Below are 17,448 nucleotides of genomic sequence, written 5' to 3' on the forward strand. Positions count from 1 at the left end.
TTTAACCCTCTATCAGCTAAATGAAACAGGCATTAATCTATTAAGAAGGGAGTGAATGAGTGAGTTGATGGAAAAAAAAGAAATATATTTTATATATACATTTACAATACGATACGATATAATGTGATACGACCAAACAAAGCGACTTGACATTACAAGCTACCCAAAGACTAAGGTACTACAATGCGTTATATTAATAAACTTGAAAATATAGGACGGATGTAAAACTTGATTGTAGCCCGACAGAAAGTCAATAAATCAGTTTTACTTTTAAACCAGTAAGTTTATGACTTCTAGAAATATAAAAAGAACGTCAAATAAATGAAAAAAGTATTGTTTTGTTCTTAATTAGGTTAAAGAATTCCTCTGTTTCATTGTAATTTGCTTGGATTTAATTTTTTTAAAAACATTAAAACAAATATTTTTATTAAAGCAAGTTCAAGATATACAGTGCAATTGGGATGCAGTCAACATTTTTCTTTTTTTCCCCCAGAAACATTCAAAAACCCAGCATCACTTCTCTAAAAATCTAAACCCTAGAAATCTATATTTTATTGATTGTTTTTTTTCATTGTTGAAAATTGATTTTTGAGATTCATTTTCATTAATATGGTCTCGGTCTGGCCCTGCCTTGGTCTTGGTCTTGGACTTGATTCAGTCTCACCCTGCCTTGGTCTTGGACTTGGACTTGATTCAGTCTCACCCTGCCTTGGTCTTGGACTTGGTCTTGACTCGGTCTCGCCCTGCCTTGGTCTTGGTCTTGGTCTTGACTCGGTCTCACCCTGCCTTGGTCTTGGTCTTGGTCTTGACTCGGTCTCACCCTGCCTTGGTCTTGGTCTTGGTCTTGGTCTTGACTCGGTCTCACCCTGCCTTGGTCTTGGACTTGACTCGGTCTCGGAGCACTCTGGTCTCGGGGTGTCTTGGTCTCGGTTAGCGTGGTCTTCACTACAACACTAGACTAAGTTTGTTTGCTTTATATTGTCTTGGCTTCTTTTAATGACTCGGTAGGTTGTGGAACTAAATTGCTCTTCTGGGATTAATAAAGTTCTCTGAATCTGAATCTGAATCTGAGGTAAAAATGTGAATATTTGTCTTGGTGGTCTGTTATATGACGACAAAAGGGAATGCTATTTTTTAAAACACATATTGCGTGGGCGATGGATAGGAGTCAGTACGTCCACATTTTGTTACAGCCGCTTCCTGATGCTCCACAGTTGCCAAAAAACCAAACTATTCATTAATTTAAAGGGCACACCTGTAATTGCGTCCAAATGCCAGCTAGGGTGTCGACTTATTGTTACACGAATGGAAACTTGGTCTGCAGTACCCGACCGACAGGCTTATCACCTTTTGTCTTCATACTTCTCGTGTCATTTCTAACCATCGAGTGTGGTCTTTCTCTGTCAGTTTCATCGAACCTGTTCAGTCTCTTTCTAACGAGCGAAGGCTTCTTCAGGAACATACTGCGATATCACATAATAGTTTTCTGTGTAAACAACCACATAACATAGGTATGTTACCCAACAAGTGCTCCCACCCACTGCTGAGAAAACAAAGCCTATAAAAATAAAAATATGCAGACCGGCCTATCAACATGACACTGACGTAAAATGATGTAGAGTGAAACAGAAAGACAATTAAATACTATCGACAGTCAAAAACCAGGTGATGAGTAGGTCACCATGCACAGTTAAATCAATGCAGTCTGAGTTGGAAAAGTGGACGATGCAACCCGTCGAGATGCATCGAGATATCGAATTGAACCGAATCGTTGACAGGATAATCTTGATTGAATCGATGTGAAGAGTGAAGATGAAGAGCCATTATCACATCGCATCATTTCCTATCGTATCATATCGTACAGTGTCTCATTGTGTTGTTTTGTGTTTATTTAAATGACGCTGATTAGCAGCTGCTGTGGCGCACAGTAGAGGTGATTGGTTTTTGACCGTGGCACATTGTGGCGAGCGTTGCATACTGAAACAAGAAACAAGCATATTCTTTTGTTTTATACAGAAATCTTTTATTATGTTGACTCACTAATTTACATATCCAACTGCAAGATTTTGTGTTTTGTTAGTTTTGTTTTTGAACTCCCGCCAACGAGCCACGCGTACATAACCAACTCGAGAAATAAATTATGCATCAACAATTATGGCATATCGTATCGTATCTTAATATTTTGTATCGACTCAACACAGTAAGTGTGGTACCAAATCGGGGTATGTGCCCCATATGGAGGATGTAGTGCTCCAAGCGGGCGGCCCAGGTTCAAATTTCAATTCAATTTCAATTGAACTTTATTTGTAAGGGACCATGTGCAATTAAAACATAAATGTAACCATTTGATGCATCGCACCAGAGTTAGCCTTAGGCTCATTTACATCTGCAGTCCCTTGGTAGGTAACAAATATAACATATAAAAACATCAAACATCACTCCTGTGGCTCCTTTCCTGCATGTCAATCCCCTCTCTCTCTGATTTCCAACTCTATCCACTGTCCTATCTCTCAAATAAAGTTACAAAAATCCCAAAAATAAATCTTTAAAAAAAAAAAAAAAAAAAAGTATGGTTCCAAATTGTAATCTTGTCTTTTTTTGTTTTGTGCCACATCACCTCGATAAGACAAGATATGATACATTATGTTACCACTTGGTACCATACTTATCGGGTTGTATTGGCACAGCACAACGAATATGGTATCGTATCAGAACTTTTGACAACCTTACTGTTTCCTCTTGTTTGGTTTGTATTTGTTTCTTAAACTAGCTCTTTAAACACCAAACCAAAGACTCGAGAGGTTTAAAGGCAATGTGACAGAGAGGATACCCGTGTCACTGACAGTTAGAAAAGGGGGTTGGAAAAAGAACAAAGACAACAGAAAGAGGCTAGCTTATCTGCTCAAACTACACCGACAGCCCGGGCGACATACCGCTCATTCATCCGTCCTGCACCACTCCTCTCGTCACACGCCTCTCCTGGCTTCACAGCAACTTTGAATTCACGCCCTGAGTGTGTGCGGGGCTGGAGGAGCTGACACCTGCTGCATGTGTTTTGTATTCTGAGTTTGTTTGAATGCACATGCAAATGGGGGAAAAAACGTTGTGTATGTGATGTGCTCACAGGAGCTTGCCGAGGGGCAGCCAGCCAAAAATAATGTTAAGACTAAAGCAGAAATCGAATCATGTAAAATGCTAAACAATGAGAAGAATGAAAAAACAATCTGCAAAACGGCAAGTATGAATTCCTGCTATGATCCAAAATATACACGTCAATAAACATCAGGTAATGCCACTGACATACTGTGAAGATCAAACTGGATTAAATAAACTCACTACTGCCAACCTGCAATTATTTTATTTTTACAAATTGGGGATTTGAGTCCTTTAAGATGTTTGATCTTCACTCAACATTTGCACAGAAACACAAAAACAGAAATTAACCAAACAGACCAAAAGATTGTAAAGCAATTGATCAACATGCAAGTCCAGAACACGGTGAGCATGCTGGTGCATGGGTTAGCGATGTTGCCTCACAGCAAGAAGGGTCCTAGTACGTATCCCTGTGGAGTTCCCGTTATCATATCCCCACAACATGTCAAGAGGTCAAAGTATGGATCAGCACAGTTTGGTAGGGGTTTGGTTCAGTAAACCCTGATCCTATAAGATAATGGATGGATAGATGTTTGCATTGCTTCCTCTTTAACAATGGTTGTCTGACATCCTCTGGAGATACAGATTACCAAAATCAAAGTTTTATAACTCAGGCCATCACACGACTGAACTCCAATAACGACCCTGATGAGTTTAATTTTGGTTTTTGTACATTCTCAGTTTCCTGTCGTAACCTGAAGAACTCTAGTGCTTCTGTTTTTAATGTTGTTCCTGCGTTTTTAATGTGCCTGCGTTTCTATATGTTTATTGTTTTCACCTGGCTGCAAAACAAATTTCCACTCGGGGGCGATCAAGTTGAAGTTTCATTTTTTCACACACACTGAAGTCGCTATTCTGAACGGTTTGACAACGTGTTGAATAAATACAATCTTAGGAATTTGTCAGTAAACAGCGTGACTGGCAGTGTGATTAGTGTATAGTAATACATATTTTTTTGTGTTCTTTTGCACGGTGAGGGATGGGGGTGGAAAATATTTTCTTCTGCCAAAGGGGGAAGTTTGGGAACAACTGTTATTGTATCATATAGTGTTGCGTGCTGTTTCTCTCCAGATATTTGTTTCCTTAGCCATGCACGTCTAGACTGCTGGGTTGGGTTATTTTAGTTTGGCCTGAAGACCACTGGTAGAGCTTTGTTTGGTCGTATCATATCATTTCATTCCATATCGTATTGTATATGTATATATAAAATATATATCTTTTTTTTCCATCAACTCACTCATTCACTCCCTTTTTAATAGATTAATGCCTGTTTCATTTAGCTGATAGAGGGTCAAAATGTTCAGTCTTTCTATTGTATGTATGTGTCTAAGTGTGTATGAATACGTGTATAGGTTACTGTATATGTGTATATATTTCATTTTGTTTTGAAATTGTGTAATTTGATTAGCTTAGTTGATTTATTTGTCTCTTAAGAGGTGAGGTCCCTTGTTTAAGCCTGTTGGCCTCTTGACCTCTCCTGACACACCTTTTATGTTTTTGTTAATCCTGTTTTGATGTATTCTTATATGTGTGCTAATAAAAAAATAAACCCTTTGTGTGGTTGTATTGTATCATGTCGTGTAGTGTTGTGCCGAGTCCTGTCATGTCAGGTCATGTCGCTGTGTTCTGTATTGTATAGTCTCATATTGGAAAAAGATATAACAGGAAGCCGAATCCCTCTTACTGACCCCAAACATCACTAGAATCGTCGCTTAGTAGAATAACATTAACTGTTATTTTCCCGTGTCTCTGAAAAATTGGGTGTGTTTTGAGATTGTGAGGTCCATATAATCACACACTACTTACAAAACCATTTAAAAATAATAAGCGAGGAGCTGTTACATGAAAAAACTAAACGGGCAACTGCTTCATCCACCTCAACTGTCAGAAAAAGGAAAATGGAGACGGACTACTTTTAATGTGAGTGAAGAAGAGAAGAGATGCAGGATGTGTGTGTGTGTGTTGTGTGTGTTGTGTGTGTTGTGTGTGTGTCTGCCAGGTTAATTACAAAGACAAGGGAACAGTGGAGAAGCAGGAGGGGGTTGTAAACACACAGCAGGGTGGGAAAGGTGGGGCGTTTAACGACCTGTGAGTGAGTCATTTGCACAGCTACAGGCCTATATTTGTCTTTTTGGCGGCGTTTATTAAGCCAAATTAACTCCTGTGAAACCGCTTCTAACGGCAGCATCACTGAGAACATATCGTACTTCTACACTGTGACTTTATATAAACTATGAATTAAAAGTCAATCTGCTGGTCATGGTCGCCGTTAAAGCTGTTTTTAGATGGTTATAAAATGGACTGAAATGAATACCTGTGACCTACAAACGCAATCAAGACCATCAGAAACCAAATGACTGTTTATATATCGTTATATTTTAATGACTTTAACGGCTACTGCCTACACATGTACCCGCTTTGTCCACAGGGGGCGCCAAAATAGACACAAGCCATAAGTTCCTCAGAGGAGCTTTCATTAGTTTACTGTAAGTTTAAACAACAAGAACAGCTTTTTGGATGACTGAAAACCATGAAAAGAAATCCGCCTCTTATCGCTGTATGTGTTGTTGTTAAGATATTTTGGTCCCTCTTTGAGGCCAGACTGCAAAATCCAGCCAATTGTGCATATTTTTTGATTTATTTAAGGAACTTCCTGGTCAGATTCACAGGCCTCAATTCAACTCAGCAGACACTTGACGTACATCAGAGTAAGTACAAAACACGAGCAAGGATCTAAAGAGGAGGAAACAAACGTCAGTAAGGCAAGGCAAGTTTATTTATGTCGCACATTTCAACAACAAGGCAATCAAAATGCTTCACACAAGACATCAAAAAGCATCGTGACAGAGGAAAGAAAAGAAACATTAAAATAGAACATTTTAAAAATCACTGAAATTATTAAATCTGAAAATATGTTCAAATGAAAATAATTGAAATAAATAAAGTAAAAGTATAAAAAGAGTTCAAAGTTACAGTGCAGAGTTAAAGTTTAAGAGCAAAACAAACGGCTTTAAGTACGATCGGACGCACAGGTGCTGACAGGAAGTGACCAGAGGTGCTGACAGGAAGTGACCAGAAGCAGAGCACAACATCAACAGCTGATTAGCATCAAAAACCATCCTGAATATCGTCGCCGTCATTATCAAACGAAACCATCGTCTCCAAAACCAAACTGAGAAACAACTTCTTCCTCCAGGACGTCAGACTTTTAAATCAATAAAACTACATTAAAAAGCACGAGGACCCCGAAGAGAAACGGCGCAGACCGCTAGCGCTGTAATTGGACCGCTGGGTAGTATCGTACTTCCTGCATTTACAAAATTCCCGCCATTTTTTCAAAACTAGCGCTTCAACCTACAAGTAGAATCAACTGCTGATCAATATTTTTTCAGCTCAAACTCAAATGTAATGCACTCGGTTTCGGTCGCCATGGTGACCTGGACACAAACAAGCAAAGACGGTGGCTGAACTGAAAACCAGCGATTAAAACTAGCATAAAAAATCGCACCGCCAATTAACGATTGTACGCGGAGACGCCAACGCACGAGTATGTAGCGCTAACGGCGGCGTTTATAGAAGTATAAACCAGATTTTAAGACGTAGCTGGTGAACCCGAGTGACATTAAACATCTTGAATGTCGAATATGAAGCTAGCATTGACAGGGGTCAGAGGTCACTCATTTCACCCTCATTTACAGGAATACATACGCAACATGACGTCATGAACCTGATATGTGTCTCATTCCTAATCACTTGATCACTGAAACGATTAGACGCCTGTGTCTAAAAATATCAGCTGTCAATCATCCAGGAAACGTAATGAAATCCTGCTCTGGAGGTTGGGTGGAGTAAAAAAATAAATAATGAACACACACCCTTTTGGCAGTTTGACTCTTCAGCTCATGGAGTTTCAGGAGGCGGTGTGTGTGTGTGTGTGGGGGGGGTGTATGTGTGTGTGTAGGTTATTTATGTGTGTGGCCTATAGTGTGTCTTTGTTGTGTACCTGCCCTAACACACTTTCGATTCCCCCCCCCCAAAAAAAATAAAAGTTTCTTCTTCTTGTCATTTGTCCACACCTTAAAGCGGAATGGAGAAGAGGAGGGAGGAAAGAGTGAGGCAGAGAGAGAGAGAGAGAGAGAGAGGAGGGGTAAACCGGTTCAGCAGGTATACTGAGGCCTAACCCCGGCTTGCCTCCAGCTTGTTGTCACCGTTATTCCTGACGCGCATGCGCGGTGGCGCCTGTTTCCTGCTTTTTCAAACGAGTACCTGCGCTGCTGTTCGACCCACCTCCGTCGACTCTGTTCATGTGTGTGTGTGTGTGTGTGTGTGATCAGGATACAATCTGCTGTGTATCCCTCTCCACCCACTCACTCACACTCCCGTTATTTCAGAGCGCTGTGGGTGATATTCGCCTTTACCTGTCCGGGTTGCACACCTGAGCGGACTCACCTGTCCCGACGCCGGAAGACTTTTCACCTCTTTCTTTTTTTTTTTTTAGCTCCAGAGACAATCAAGTTTAGAGAGAGAAGGTGTGTGTGAGAAGGGAATAAAGTAGACAAGAAGCGGGACGCGGTTTGCGAAACGAAGAAGAAAGGTGAAGGAGGAAGGAGAAGAGGGGACCGACACCTTCCATTTTTTCCCCCTGCCATATTTGGAGTTTCCTGCTTTTGTAACTTTTTTTTTTCCTGTCTTGAACCGCGGAGAAAAAAAAAAATCAGATTTTCCACCAACTTTTGTTTGAATTAAGAATGCCGAGGGCCTTTCTGGTGAAAAAGGCGAATGTATCGCCGGGGAAACGGAACTGGAGCGAGCTCCCAGATCATGAGCGAGGCGACGTCTACATCCCAGGTGAGTCCAGGCTGCTGTAATGAGACATATTTGTCGTAAGAAAACAAACAAACAAACAAAAAAACAGAAAATCAACCTTTGTGTAGATTCTGACGAGTGTAGACGCGTTTTTTTTTTTTTGGGCACTTTTTACGCACGGATTTGTTTTGGGTTAAATGTGGCGTTGGATGTGTCAGTGTGGCGGATGGGGAGGGGGGGGGGGGGTCTGGTGTTTTTTTTTTGGGATTGTAACGGGGCAAGCTGCAAACCCTGGGCCACCGAATAACGGGAAACACAGCGAGCCGTGAAGAGAGAGAAAATAGTTCCCAAAGCGTGTTGGCTCACGCTGCGTATTTACACCCTCTGGCCTGTTTTTACATATTTTAATTTTATTGTTTTGCTTTCGCACCAAAAAAACTTTTCCACCCCTATAACCAATTTAAATACACAGACAACATCTTTGCACTTTTTCCTGCCGTATCTTTATGATATTTGCCATCTCATTGTGCGTTGAGGCCTAACAAGCTATCAGAAAAGGCCCGTTGCTTTTCACACTTCGACCTTCAACCCCAGATTGCAGCCTTCCTCCTCCTGCAGCTTGTCGTATTATAAAGCTGATTTGACAAGTCTGATATGGAGAAAGAGATTTAGTTTCTATTTTTTGAGATTTCGGAATCATGTTTCGCCTTGGTGATGTTTTAATTGACTCCAGATACTGTAACACGTCTTTGAAAAGCTCTTAACCGATGCATGCCAACTTCTGTTTTTTCTCGTTTCGGGGGGGCCGTTACTAAAACAAACACGGGAGGGAGTGGGGCTGTCAAATCAACGCTTTGCATCTTTTTGCATTTAAATGACAAAGTGAGAACAATCCCCTTTGTTGGACTTTTTTATTGTAAGAGCCCCCTCGGTATCAGATAACAAGTAACGGACTACACCCTCATCTCCAACCATCCCCCCTTTCTCTCTCTCTCTTTCTCTCTCTCTCTGTCCTTTTTCCTCCACTTCTCATCCCCGTTAACTTTTCAATCATTGACTTTTACATCCTCTCTGCTGTTTGAAACCGGATCATGCGGACAAACTGGAGTGCTGCTAGTTTTTCAGGTGGTCTTTGAATCGAGGGAAAGTGTTAAAAACTAAAGGAATGCTCATCGCTGATAAATTTAAGGAGACATTTTTGGGGCGTAAAAAACGCAGGAAAAAAACAGAGCAGTTGAACCACACGTACTCCTAACACTGAAGTTCAGACATTTCATCCCCTGAAGAAACACTAGTCGAAGAAGAAAAGTGAGAAAAGGAACATCGTTATAAATCATTAGTCTGAAGAATATATCTGAGAGATTAAAAACTAATCTGAGCGCCAGTGCGTAATTACGCAGCGTTCACCAAACACTCCCAACAACGGTTTCAGCTCAGTTTCAGGTATGTGCCGTTACTTGACATACCTGCCTAACGTGTGTTTTAGTGTGAAAGGAGGACACACACAGACACACACACACACACAGACACACACACAGAGGTATGATAATTGCCCTCAGACACAAACCTGACTTTGATGAGGCCTCAGTTTGTACAGTTTGTGTGTTTGAGTTTATTTTTATCTCCTGCACGACAAACATGTAACTGAGCCTGTTCCTGCCGGCTCATCGGACTCGGATCTACCTGGTTTAACCTTCACCAGACAAACAACAACAACCCGTGTGTTGCCTGTCGTTCGTCAGAAACACAAACTAATACATCCAGTGTATTACTGAAGATAAACAGATGAAGTCTGAGAGGTGTGAGAAGCCACGCTGCAGAAAGAATAAAAATGGAGTGCTGGTGGCGGATTGGTACAGAGGATGTAATCCTTCTTGCGGTGGCGGCCCGGGTTCGAATCTGACCTGTGGCTCCTATCCCTCCAAAATAAGAGCGAGACTAAAACATTCACAAACACATATTCATGGTCATTTAGCTGTTTGTTTACTGGGTCAGTTTTGGCTATTTTTAGTCGTTTTACTATGACTATGACTATGACGTCATTTTTATCCATTTTCATCGCTTGTTGGTCGTTGTTTGTCCCTATAATGTCATTTCCCGCCCTTTTTGTAAACTTTTCTTCACATTTATGTTTACTTTGTATCTGTTTTTGTTTGTTTTCGTGCACCTGTGATAGATAGATAGAATCTTTATTATCATTGTATACAAGGACACAACGCAACTTTGTTAGCAGCAATCTTACACAGCAGCGTTTACAAAAACAACAACAACAAAAATATATTTGTGGTGATATGTCATAGTTTTTCCTTTTTCCGACCCTTTCTGTTTCTTTGTGGTTAATTTGTACCACTTTTCTTTTTTTTTTTTTTATAACTTTGTGTCTCTATCGTGTCATTCTTGTCTTCCTGATTTCCGGCTCTATCCACTGTCCTGTCTCTACAACAAAGGCACAAAAAACCAAAAACATTTCTTAAAAAAACTATAAATAATAATAAAAAAGCTTTTCGATTCAATTTTTATTGAAGTCTTTTAATGATATGAACGAGTAAGTTGATGCAGTGAAAGGACAAATTTGGAAACTGTTTGTTAAGATTATGTATAAAACCATCAAACAGAACACAAATAAAACATGTTACTGTTCAAATGAGCTTTTATAAAAACAATATTTCTCAGTAACCCACCGAAGACAGGTGAGCACAATCAGGTAATCAGTCGTCTTATGGAGACAGTCTGATCATGTGACATGCAGGAGAGGAGCCACAGGCCAGATTTAAAAACCTGGAGGACTACAGCCTCTGTACATAGGGCGTGCACACTAACCACTAGGCCACCCTTTTACAAATATATTACTGACTGCAGTGACAAGCTGTGGAGCCTCCAATGTTTTGTTTGTGCTCTTTTGATTTTGCATGGATTAAGCAAATGACACCGAACATGCTGATAAGGGAGCGTTGGAGAGACAGTTTTTATTTAACTATAGACGGAGACAGGCTAGCAGTTTACACCTGTTTTAATAGAATAGAATAGAATAGAATAGAATGACTTTATTGATCCCAAACTGGGAAATTGTGGCGTTACAGCAGCAGGTTGTCCAAACACACAATATGAGTAAAAAAACACAATGTTAGCAAATTTAAACACAATATAATATTAAATAAGTACTAAAAATATCAAAACTAAGAATGTGAATATATACAACCAGGATTTAACTAAACATTACTAGTCTTAAATATGAAAAGATTAAATACAACATACTTTGCTGGAGATAAATGTAAATATGCAAAAACAGGTGAAATGGACAGTATTTAAGTGTTTATGCTAAACAAGCTAAGCTAAGAGACAAATCTACCAAGTGTACCAACATGACGCTGGCATCCTCTGAAGCATTTCATAACAGATGTGTTCACAAACGTAAGCTAAGCTAAGCTAATGTCTCTTCATACTCTCATACTGTAGGTTTATTATGTTTGTGATTTTTTTGTATTGATTATTTTACTCTGAGGGTTTCCACTCCTGGTCGCTCCTCCGGTTTGCTGTAAGGTTAATGTTTATTGGATGGGAGGAAATGTAACGGACCCTACTGACAGCCTCCTGCCGCAGACAGTACGCCCTGAGCAAACACACACACACACACACACACACACACACACACACACACACACACACACCTCATGTTTGGAAAAGTTATCTCCCCATTGTTGGCTCTTTCTCCGACTCTGAAACGAACGGAGAGAAAATATTAAAGTGGTGCGTTTAGAGCGACCCAACTCGCCCCTCCCCCGTCATAGATTGGGGAATAGTTTCGGTGTTTTAAAAGCCCCTCACCCATTCTCCCAAACACACACACACACTAACCAAAGCACACACTAACCAAAGCACACACACACTGTATTCAAACAATACAGGATGAGATTAGAAGCAGCCGTCACCACAGAGGCGAGTCTGATCTCTAACTAAATGCACACTGAAGACGTTTTTTTTGGTAGATTTTCTAAATTCAGCTTCATTATTTATCTATAATGGACAGAAATAGATATGATCAGTGACCGCCCACTTTTCTCTGCAGCTCTGGATCAGGAAGTAAATTCCCCCCCGTTCAAATCCTCCGTTGACATTTCAGAAAAAAATCCTGGTGATGATACGTTTGATAACCAGCTACCTGAATACTTGTGGATATAAAACATTCGATTCAGCACCAAACCAGATTGGAAAACGGATTTAATTTCTGCAATGAAGGAACTACACATCCCACAATTCATTGCAAGTACAAATATAGCAGAGAGAACTCCAGGGTTTTTTGGACTTTTGCCTGGGCAAAAAAAACCCTGATATTTGCGACTGTAACTGCTGGTTTCATGGCTAATTTAAAAAATGTTTTGTACCCTAAATCACTCTTTCATAATAAAGTGAAGAAGGGATTTGTTGTGTGTTGTACTGTAGATGAACTACACTTTAGCATTTAGCACAACTTTAGCATCGTGTGCACGAGGAGGCGAGGATAAAGACAGCGATGAAATACTTCCAGTAGCTGCAGCGCTCCTCGTGTTTTAAGTAAAACAGGAAGAACCACCCAAAAGATTTCAGTCTGACTTGTGATTGGTCGAGGAGAGATCCTGATTTGAATTCTTATTTAGCTACTGGGAATAATGAAACTGTTGTCACTCTAAAACACATATAAGTAATGAAGACCCCTGGAGACTGATCTACTGAAGTCGATCTGATGAGGACTTCATCTCGCTCGCTGATGGCGGTCAGTGAGCGCGAGTCGCAGCGTACCGTTAACTCGCTCACCTCGTCCTTCTTCGCTCACCGCGGAGCATCATTTACATTTTCATTTGACTTTTATCTGATTGAGGCTCCGCGGTGTCAACTGATTCATTGTCTCCGCTGAGCTGCACCAAAACCTGCCTGTGGGCCACCTGAGTACACACACACACACACACACACACACACACACACACACACACACACACACACACACACACACACACACACACACACACACACACACACACACACACACACACACACACACACACACACACACACACACACACAGGCTCTAACATGGAGGGATGATGAGGAAATGGGCCTCTTCGGCACTGAACTGTAAATAGGTGCCCTACCCCTCCAAAATAAGAGCATGACTAAAACAAACACATATTCATGGTCATTTAGCTCTTTGTTTATTTTGTGTCTTGTTTCATGGCTATTTTTAGTCGTTTTCTGTAATTTTTCATCTCTTTTGGGTCGTTGTTTGTCCCTATAATTTCATTTCCCCCTTTTTTGTAAACTTTTCTTCACATTTGTTTACTTTGTATCAGTTTTTATTTGTTTTTGTGTACCTGTGATGTCATAGTTATCCCTTTTTCTGACCCTTTCTGTCTCTTTGTGGTTAACTTGTATCCCGTTTTTTTTTTTTTTTTTTTTTTTTAACTTTGTGTCTCTGTGATGTCATTTTCAACCCTTTTGTTTCATCGATCTTTTATTTGTGTGTCTTTGTTTGTGTTTCATCACTTTTCGAAGTCATTTTGTTCTATTTTTTAGTCGTTTTGTGTCCTTTCATTGTTGTTTTGAGTCTCTTTCTTCAGTACCTTTTTGTCTTCTTGTGACTATTTGTTTCTCTTTATAGATGTGTTGCATCTCTTTTTTGGGCTTTTTGTGGTTTTTTTTGTTCAGTTTTTAACTTTTTTCTGTCCCTTTGTTGTCGTTTTGTGTCAGTCTTTCATCCGATTTGAGTCTCTAATTGGCTGTTTTGTCTCTTTCTGATCATTCATTTCTCTCCGTTTCCTCTTGATTTAAGGTGTCCGTCATTTCGTGGGTGCTGTATGTTGTTTTGTGTGTCTTTTCGGTAGTTAGAACTCTTTGCAGCCTGTGTAATATTGATTGTGTCTCTATTAGCTTGTTTTGTGTCTTTGTGGTCGTTCTGCGTCAGTCAGACCACCACCTGACCCCTTAAGGCTCAAAAGTTTCTCTTCACCCCTCACCCCTCTCTCTCGCTCTGCCTCGGTGTGTGAGCGTTGTGTTGTGTTGCTCATATGAACACAGAGACAGGCAGTCATCCACCCTGCGGAGGTGGATTGTTTGAGGAAGGTACAGAGCTGGTGCTACAAGACAGTCTGGTTCAACAAGTCTAACTGCAGCGGTAAATGCGATGTGTATGTGTGTGTGTGTTAATGTAGGGCATGTATGTGCGTGCAAAATAAGCCGCATTCAACAATAGACGTCCAGACGTGTGCACACCCACACCCACGCACACAAATACATACACTTATTTGACTCTGCTTGTTTGCTAATGAGCGAACGTGCAAATATGAAGCGGTGCAGGCGGCTGGCTGCACATTGTGAAATCTCTACCTTCTCTACCTTTTGTTCTCTCGCACACAGTCTCCCCCCTTTGTCCCCTTTTTTCTTCTCCTTTAAACAGCAGTTATGATTCTACCGACTTTACGCTGTTTCTGCTGCAACCGCAACAACATCAGTGGGAAGGAAATAAAAGTGTGATGACGAAAATCTGCTGGATTTCCACTCATGTTTCTGGTTTTATCACTGACATGTGGCATCCAAACAGAGGCTCAATCAGTGATCAGGGATCCATTAGCCAATCAAAATATCCGCTTTGAAAACAACAGTCTTCTCATAATGTGCCTCCAGACTACAGAGCGACAGATTTTAAAAAAGAGAGAGATGCCAAAACGAAAGCTGCAAAAGTGTAGATTTGAATGCCTAGTTACACATTTAGCTACTAAAACACACAATCCTACATTACCCACAATGCAACACAGTTATAACTTGTAAATGTCCACGTCCTCTAATCCCCTCAGCCAACATGAAACCCAGGTTTTATTTGTCTATAATTGGCAGTGTTCATGTTAAACAACCTTAATTACGATACGATATGGTATGAAACGATGCAATGCTTCTTCTTGTAACTCTGTGGGAATTAGTCTTGGATTTATTTTTGTGTATATTTTGGATTCTGGGAAAAAGCTTCTTGTCTTTAAAACGAGTCACTGACTGATTCTCCGTCTTCCTCTCTTCCTCCAGTCTCCATCTTCCCTCCGTCCGCTCTCATGATGGGGGCCGAAGCGAGCCCCGCAGAGCCGACGCCGCTCTGCCTCACCAAGCACTCCCCGGCCGACCAGCAGACGCACGCCGAGCTGCCGTCCAGCACCATGCTGGGCCGACCCCAGAGCCCGGCGAGCGCGCCCGAGGAGAGGTCGGGGGTCAGGAGGAGGGCTCCGGGCGGCTCCCCGTACATCAGGTCCAAAATCAAGGTGAGGAAACGGGCAGGGCCGACGCGAGACGCTGTTGGATCAAGTTGAAACTCCTGTTGAGCTTAAAGAAAAGTCAAACGCTAACTCAGAATTTGCCAAATCATCAGTAATCTTTATTTTTGTTCCTCTCTCTCTCTCCTCAGGTAACTACAGGGGAGCTGCCAACCGTTCCCTCGCCCCTTCCTCTCTCTCTTCCTCCCATCCCCTCCCCTCCATTAGAAGCACCACACACCACCATGATCCCAGTCGCCTTGAAAATGGCCCCTGCCCCCCAGGAAGCTGTCTCCATGGTGACCAGATCAACAGGTCAAAGTCAGAGATCGTCGTCGCCTGTGATGAACGGCGTGTTTGTGTGCCAGGTACGCCGACGACACTGTCACAATATGAAGTTAAATCATCTGACAAATACTTTTTTATGTTTATTAAATGATTTTACGATGTAATGTGGCCAAACCGGGTTTAAACACAACAGTTTCTAAGTTGCCTTTGGAAGTATTTTAAAGTCTTTCTCTGTGATTTTTCACACTTAAATGTAGAAATCAAGTATCTCCTCTGAAAATAACTCTGTGAGTCATGACTGTCTACAATGGGTGTAACACCCGAGTCCCACTGTCTGTGATGTTTTCAGAGTTTTCAGAGTCCTATCTTCACTTTGTTTACATCGCCGGGACGGCCGGCTGACTCCTCCCCTCGTGTATAAAAGTTGTTTAATTGAGGGACTAGAGAAAAGAAGAATAACATACTGTACTCACTGCTTAACTGTGTTTCTAGATCACGCTCATTTCAGGTAAATTTACATGCAGTGTGAAGATACCAGCAGAATAAAGATCGCTAGCATTAGCATGCTAACACAACAATGCAGCGCGAGTTGTTTTGGTTTCATGCTGGTGCTCAAGGGCGACATCTGCTGGATCAAAAAAATCACGTATAAAGCCTTTACACATTTTAACGTTGTGTTGTTGCTTGCCTGTAGGTTTGTCAGAAGACCTTCCAGTACCAGCGGATGTTGAACAGACACATCAAGTGTCACAACGAGTCCAAGAAACACCTGTGCAGCTTCTGCGGCAAAGGCTTCAACGACACGTTCGACCTCAAGAGACACGTACGCACACATACAGGTACGCTACCCGCCCTCATCATGACACACTTTGTTGTTATTAACAGAATTGTAAGAGGCAGCGTGACAATGTTTCTATATTTTTTTGGTTACAGGCGTCCGTCCGTACAAGTGCACCCTCTGCGACAAGGCGTTCACCCAGCGCTGCTCCCTGGAGTCGCACATGAAGAAGATCCACAACTACACCCTGAAGTACGCCTACAAGGAGCGGCGCAACAAGCTGTACGTGTGCGAGGAGTGCGGCCACACGGCGGGGACGCAGGACGACCTGCTCGTCCACCTGCACGCGCTCCACCCCAACAGCCGCCTGCTGAAGGGGAAGGGTGGGAGGAAGACGGGGGGAGGAGGAGGAGGAGGAGGAGGAGGAGGGAGAGAGGGAGGGTCGACGCCCGGGTCACCGCAGGAGGCCGATAGCGATGATACATCCGGATCAGGAGAACAGTGAAGGAAATAAGAAACTCAGGGAGGGGATGGATGTGTTTACTGACGGACTTAAAGATGGATTGTAAATGTGTGTGTGTATTTGTGAATAGCATACGTGTGTGTGTGTGTGTGTGTGTGTGGATTTGGGTGTTTGTATATAACAGTCTACAATTTTCAATGAAACAAAACCAAGTTTGACTTTAGCTAATATATATATATAAAGTGTATATTTGAACGGGGTTGTGATGCGGATGAACTCATTTACATGTCTGGTGTTTTCTGCTTCATTTTCGCTGCATGTGAATAGTTTTTGTGGGTTTTTCTGTACAGGAAAAAAAACTTGTTTTTGTATGAAAAAAAGTGTTTTTTTCATTAAAGGGAGTAATATATATTACAGAACAAACGTGGCCTTCGTTGTATGCTTAATTCAATTCAATTTATTTTGTATAGCGTCAACTCTTGAGTGTTATCTCAAGACACTTTACAAAAAGCAGGTAAAAGACCTTACTCATTGTTATGTTACAAAGATCCAGCCTATCCATCATGAGCACTTTAGCAAAGCAGCAAAAGTTACAGTGGTAAGAAAAAACTGTCTTATTAAAAGGCAGAAATCTTCGGCTGGATCCCCGGCTCATGATGAAACAACCTTCACAGGCCTAGACTGCACCGGGC

General features: G+C 41.5%; 1 protein-coding gene across 1 annotated transcript; it reads left to right on the forward strand.

Moving 5' to 3' along the window:
- Positions 1-7,416: 7,416 nt before the first annotated feature.
- ovol1a (ovo-like zinc finger 1a) lies at positions 7,417-17,179 on the forward strand. The gene is made up of 5 exons (XM_020658677.3): positions 7,417-8,001; positions 15,007-15,236; positions 15,380-15,595; positions 16,210-16,354; positions 16,449-17,179. Exons 1-5 carry the CDS (start codon positions 7,902-7,904, stop codon positions 16,796-16,798), a joined length of 1,041 nt encoding a protein of 346 aa, XP_020514333.2. The 5' UTR covers positions 7,417-7,901; the 3' UTR covers positions 16,799-17,179.
- Positions 17,180-17,448: the final 269 nt, after the last annotated feature.

Source organism: Labrus bergylta, chromosome 22 (genome assembly GCF_963930695.1).
Source record: "Labrus bergylta chromosome 22, fLabBer1.1, whole genome shotgun sequence".
Classification (NCBI taxonomy): Eukaryota; Metazoa; Chordata; class Actinopteri; order Labriformes; family Labridae; genus Labrus; species Labrus bergylta.

Coding starts and splice junctions, on each gene's coding strand:
- ovol1a (XM_020658677.3), top strand. CDS start 7,902: ATGCCGAGGGCCTTTCTGGTGAAAAAGGCGAATGTATCGCCGGGGAAA. Junction 8,002..15,006: donor AGGCGACGTCTACATCCCAG/GTGAGTCCAGGC, acceptor CTCTTCCTCCAG/TCTCCATCTTCCCTCCGTCC. Junction 15,237..15,379: donor ACATCAGGTCCAAAATCAAG/GTGAGGAAACGG, acceptor CTCTCTCCTCAG/GTAACTACAGGGGAGCTGCC.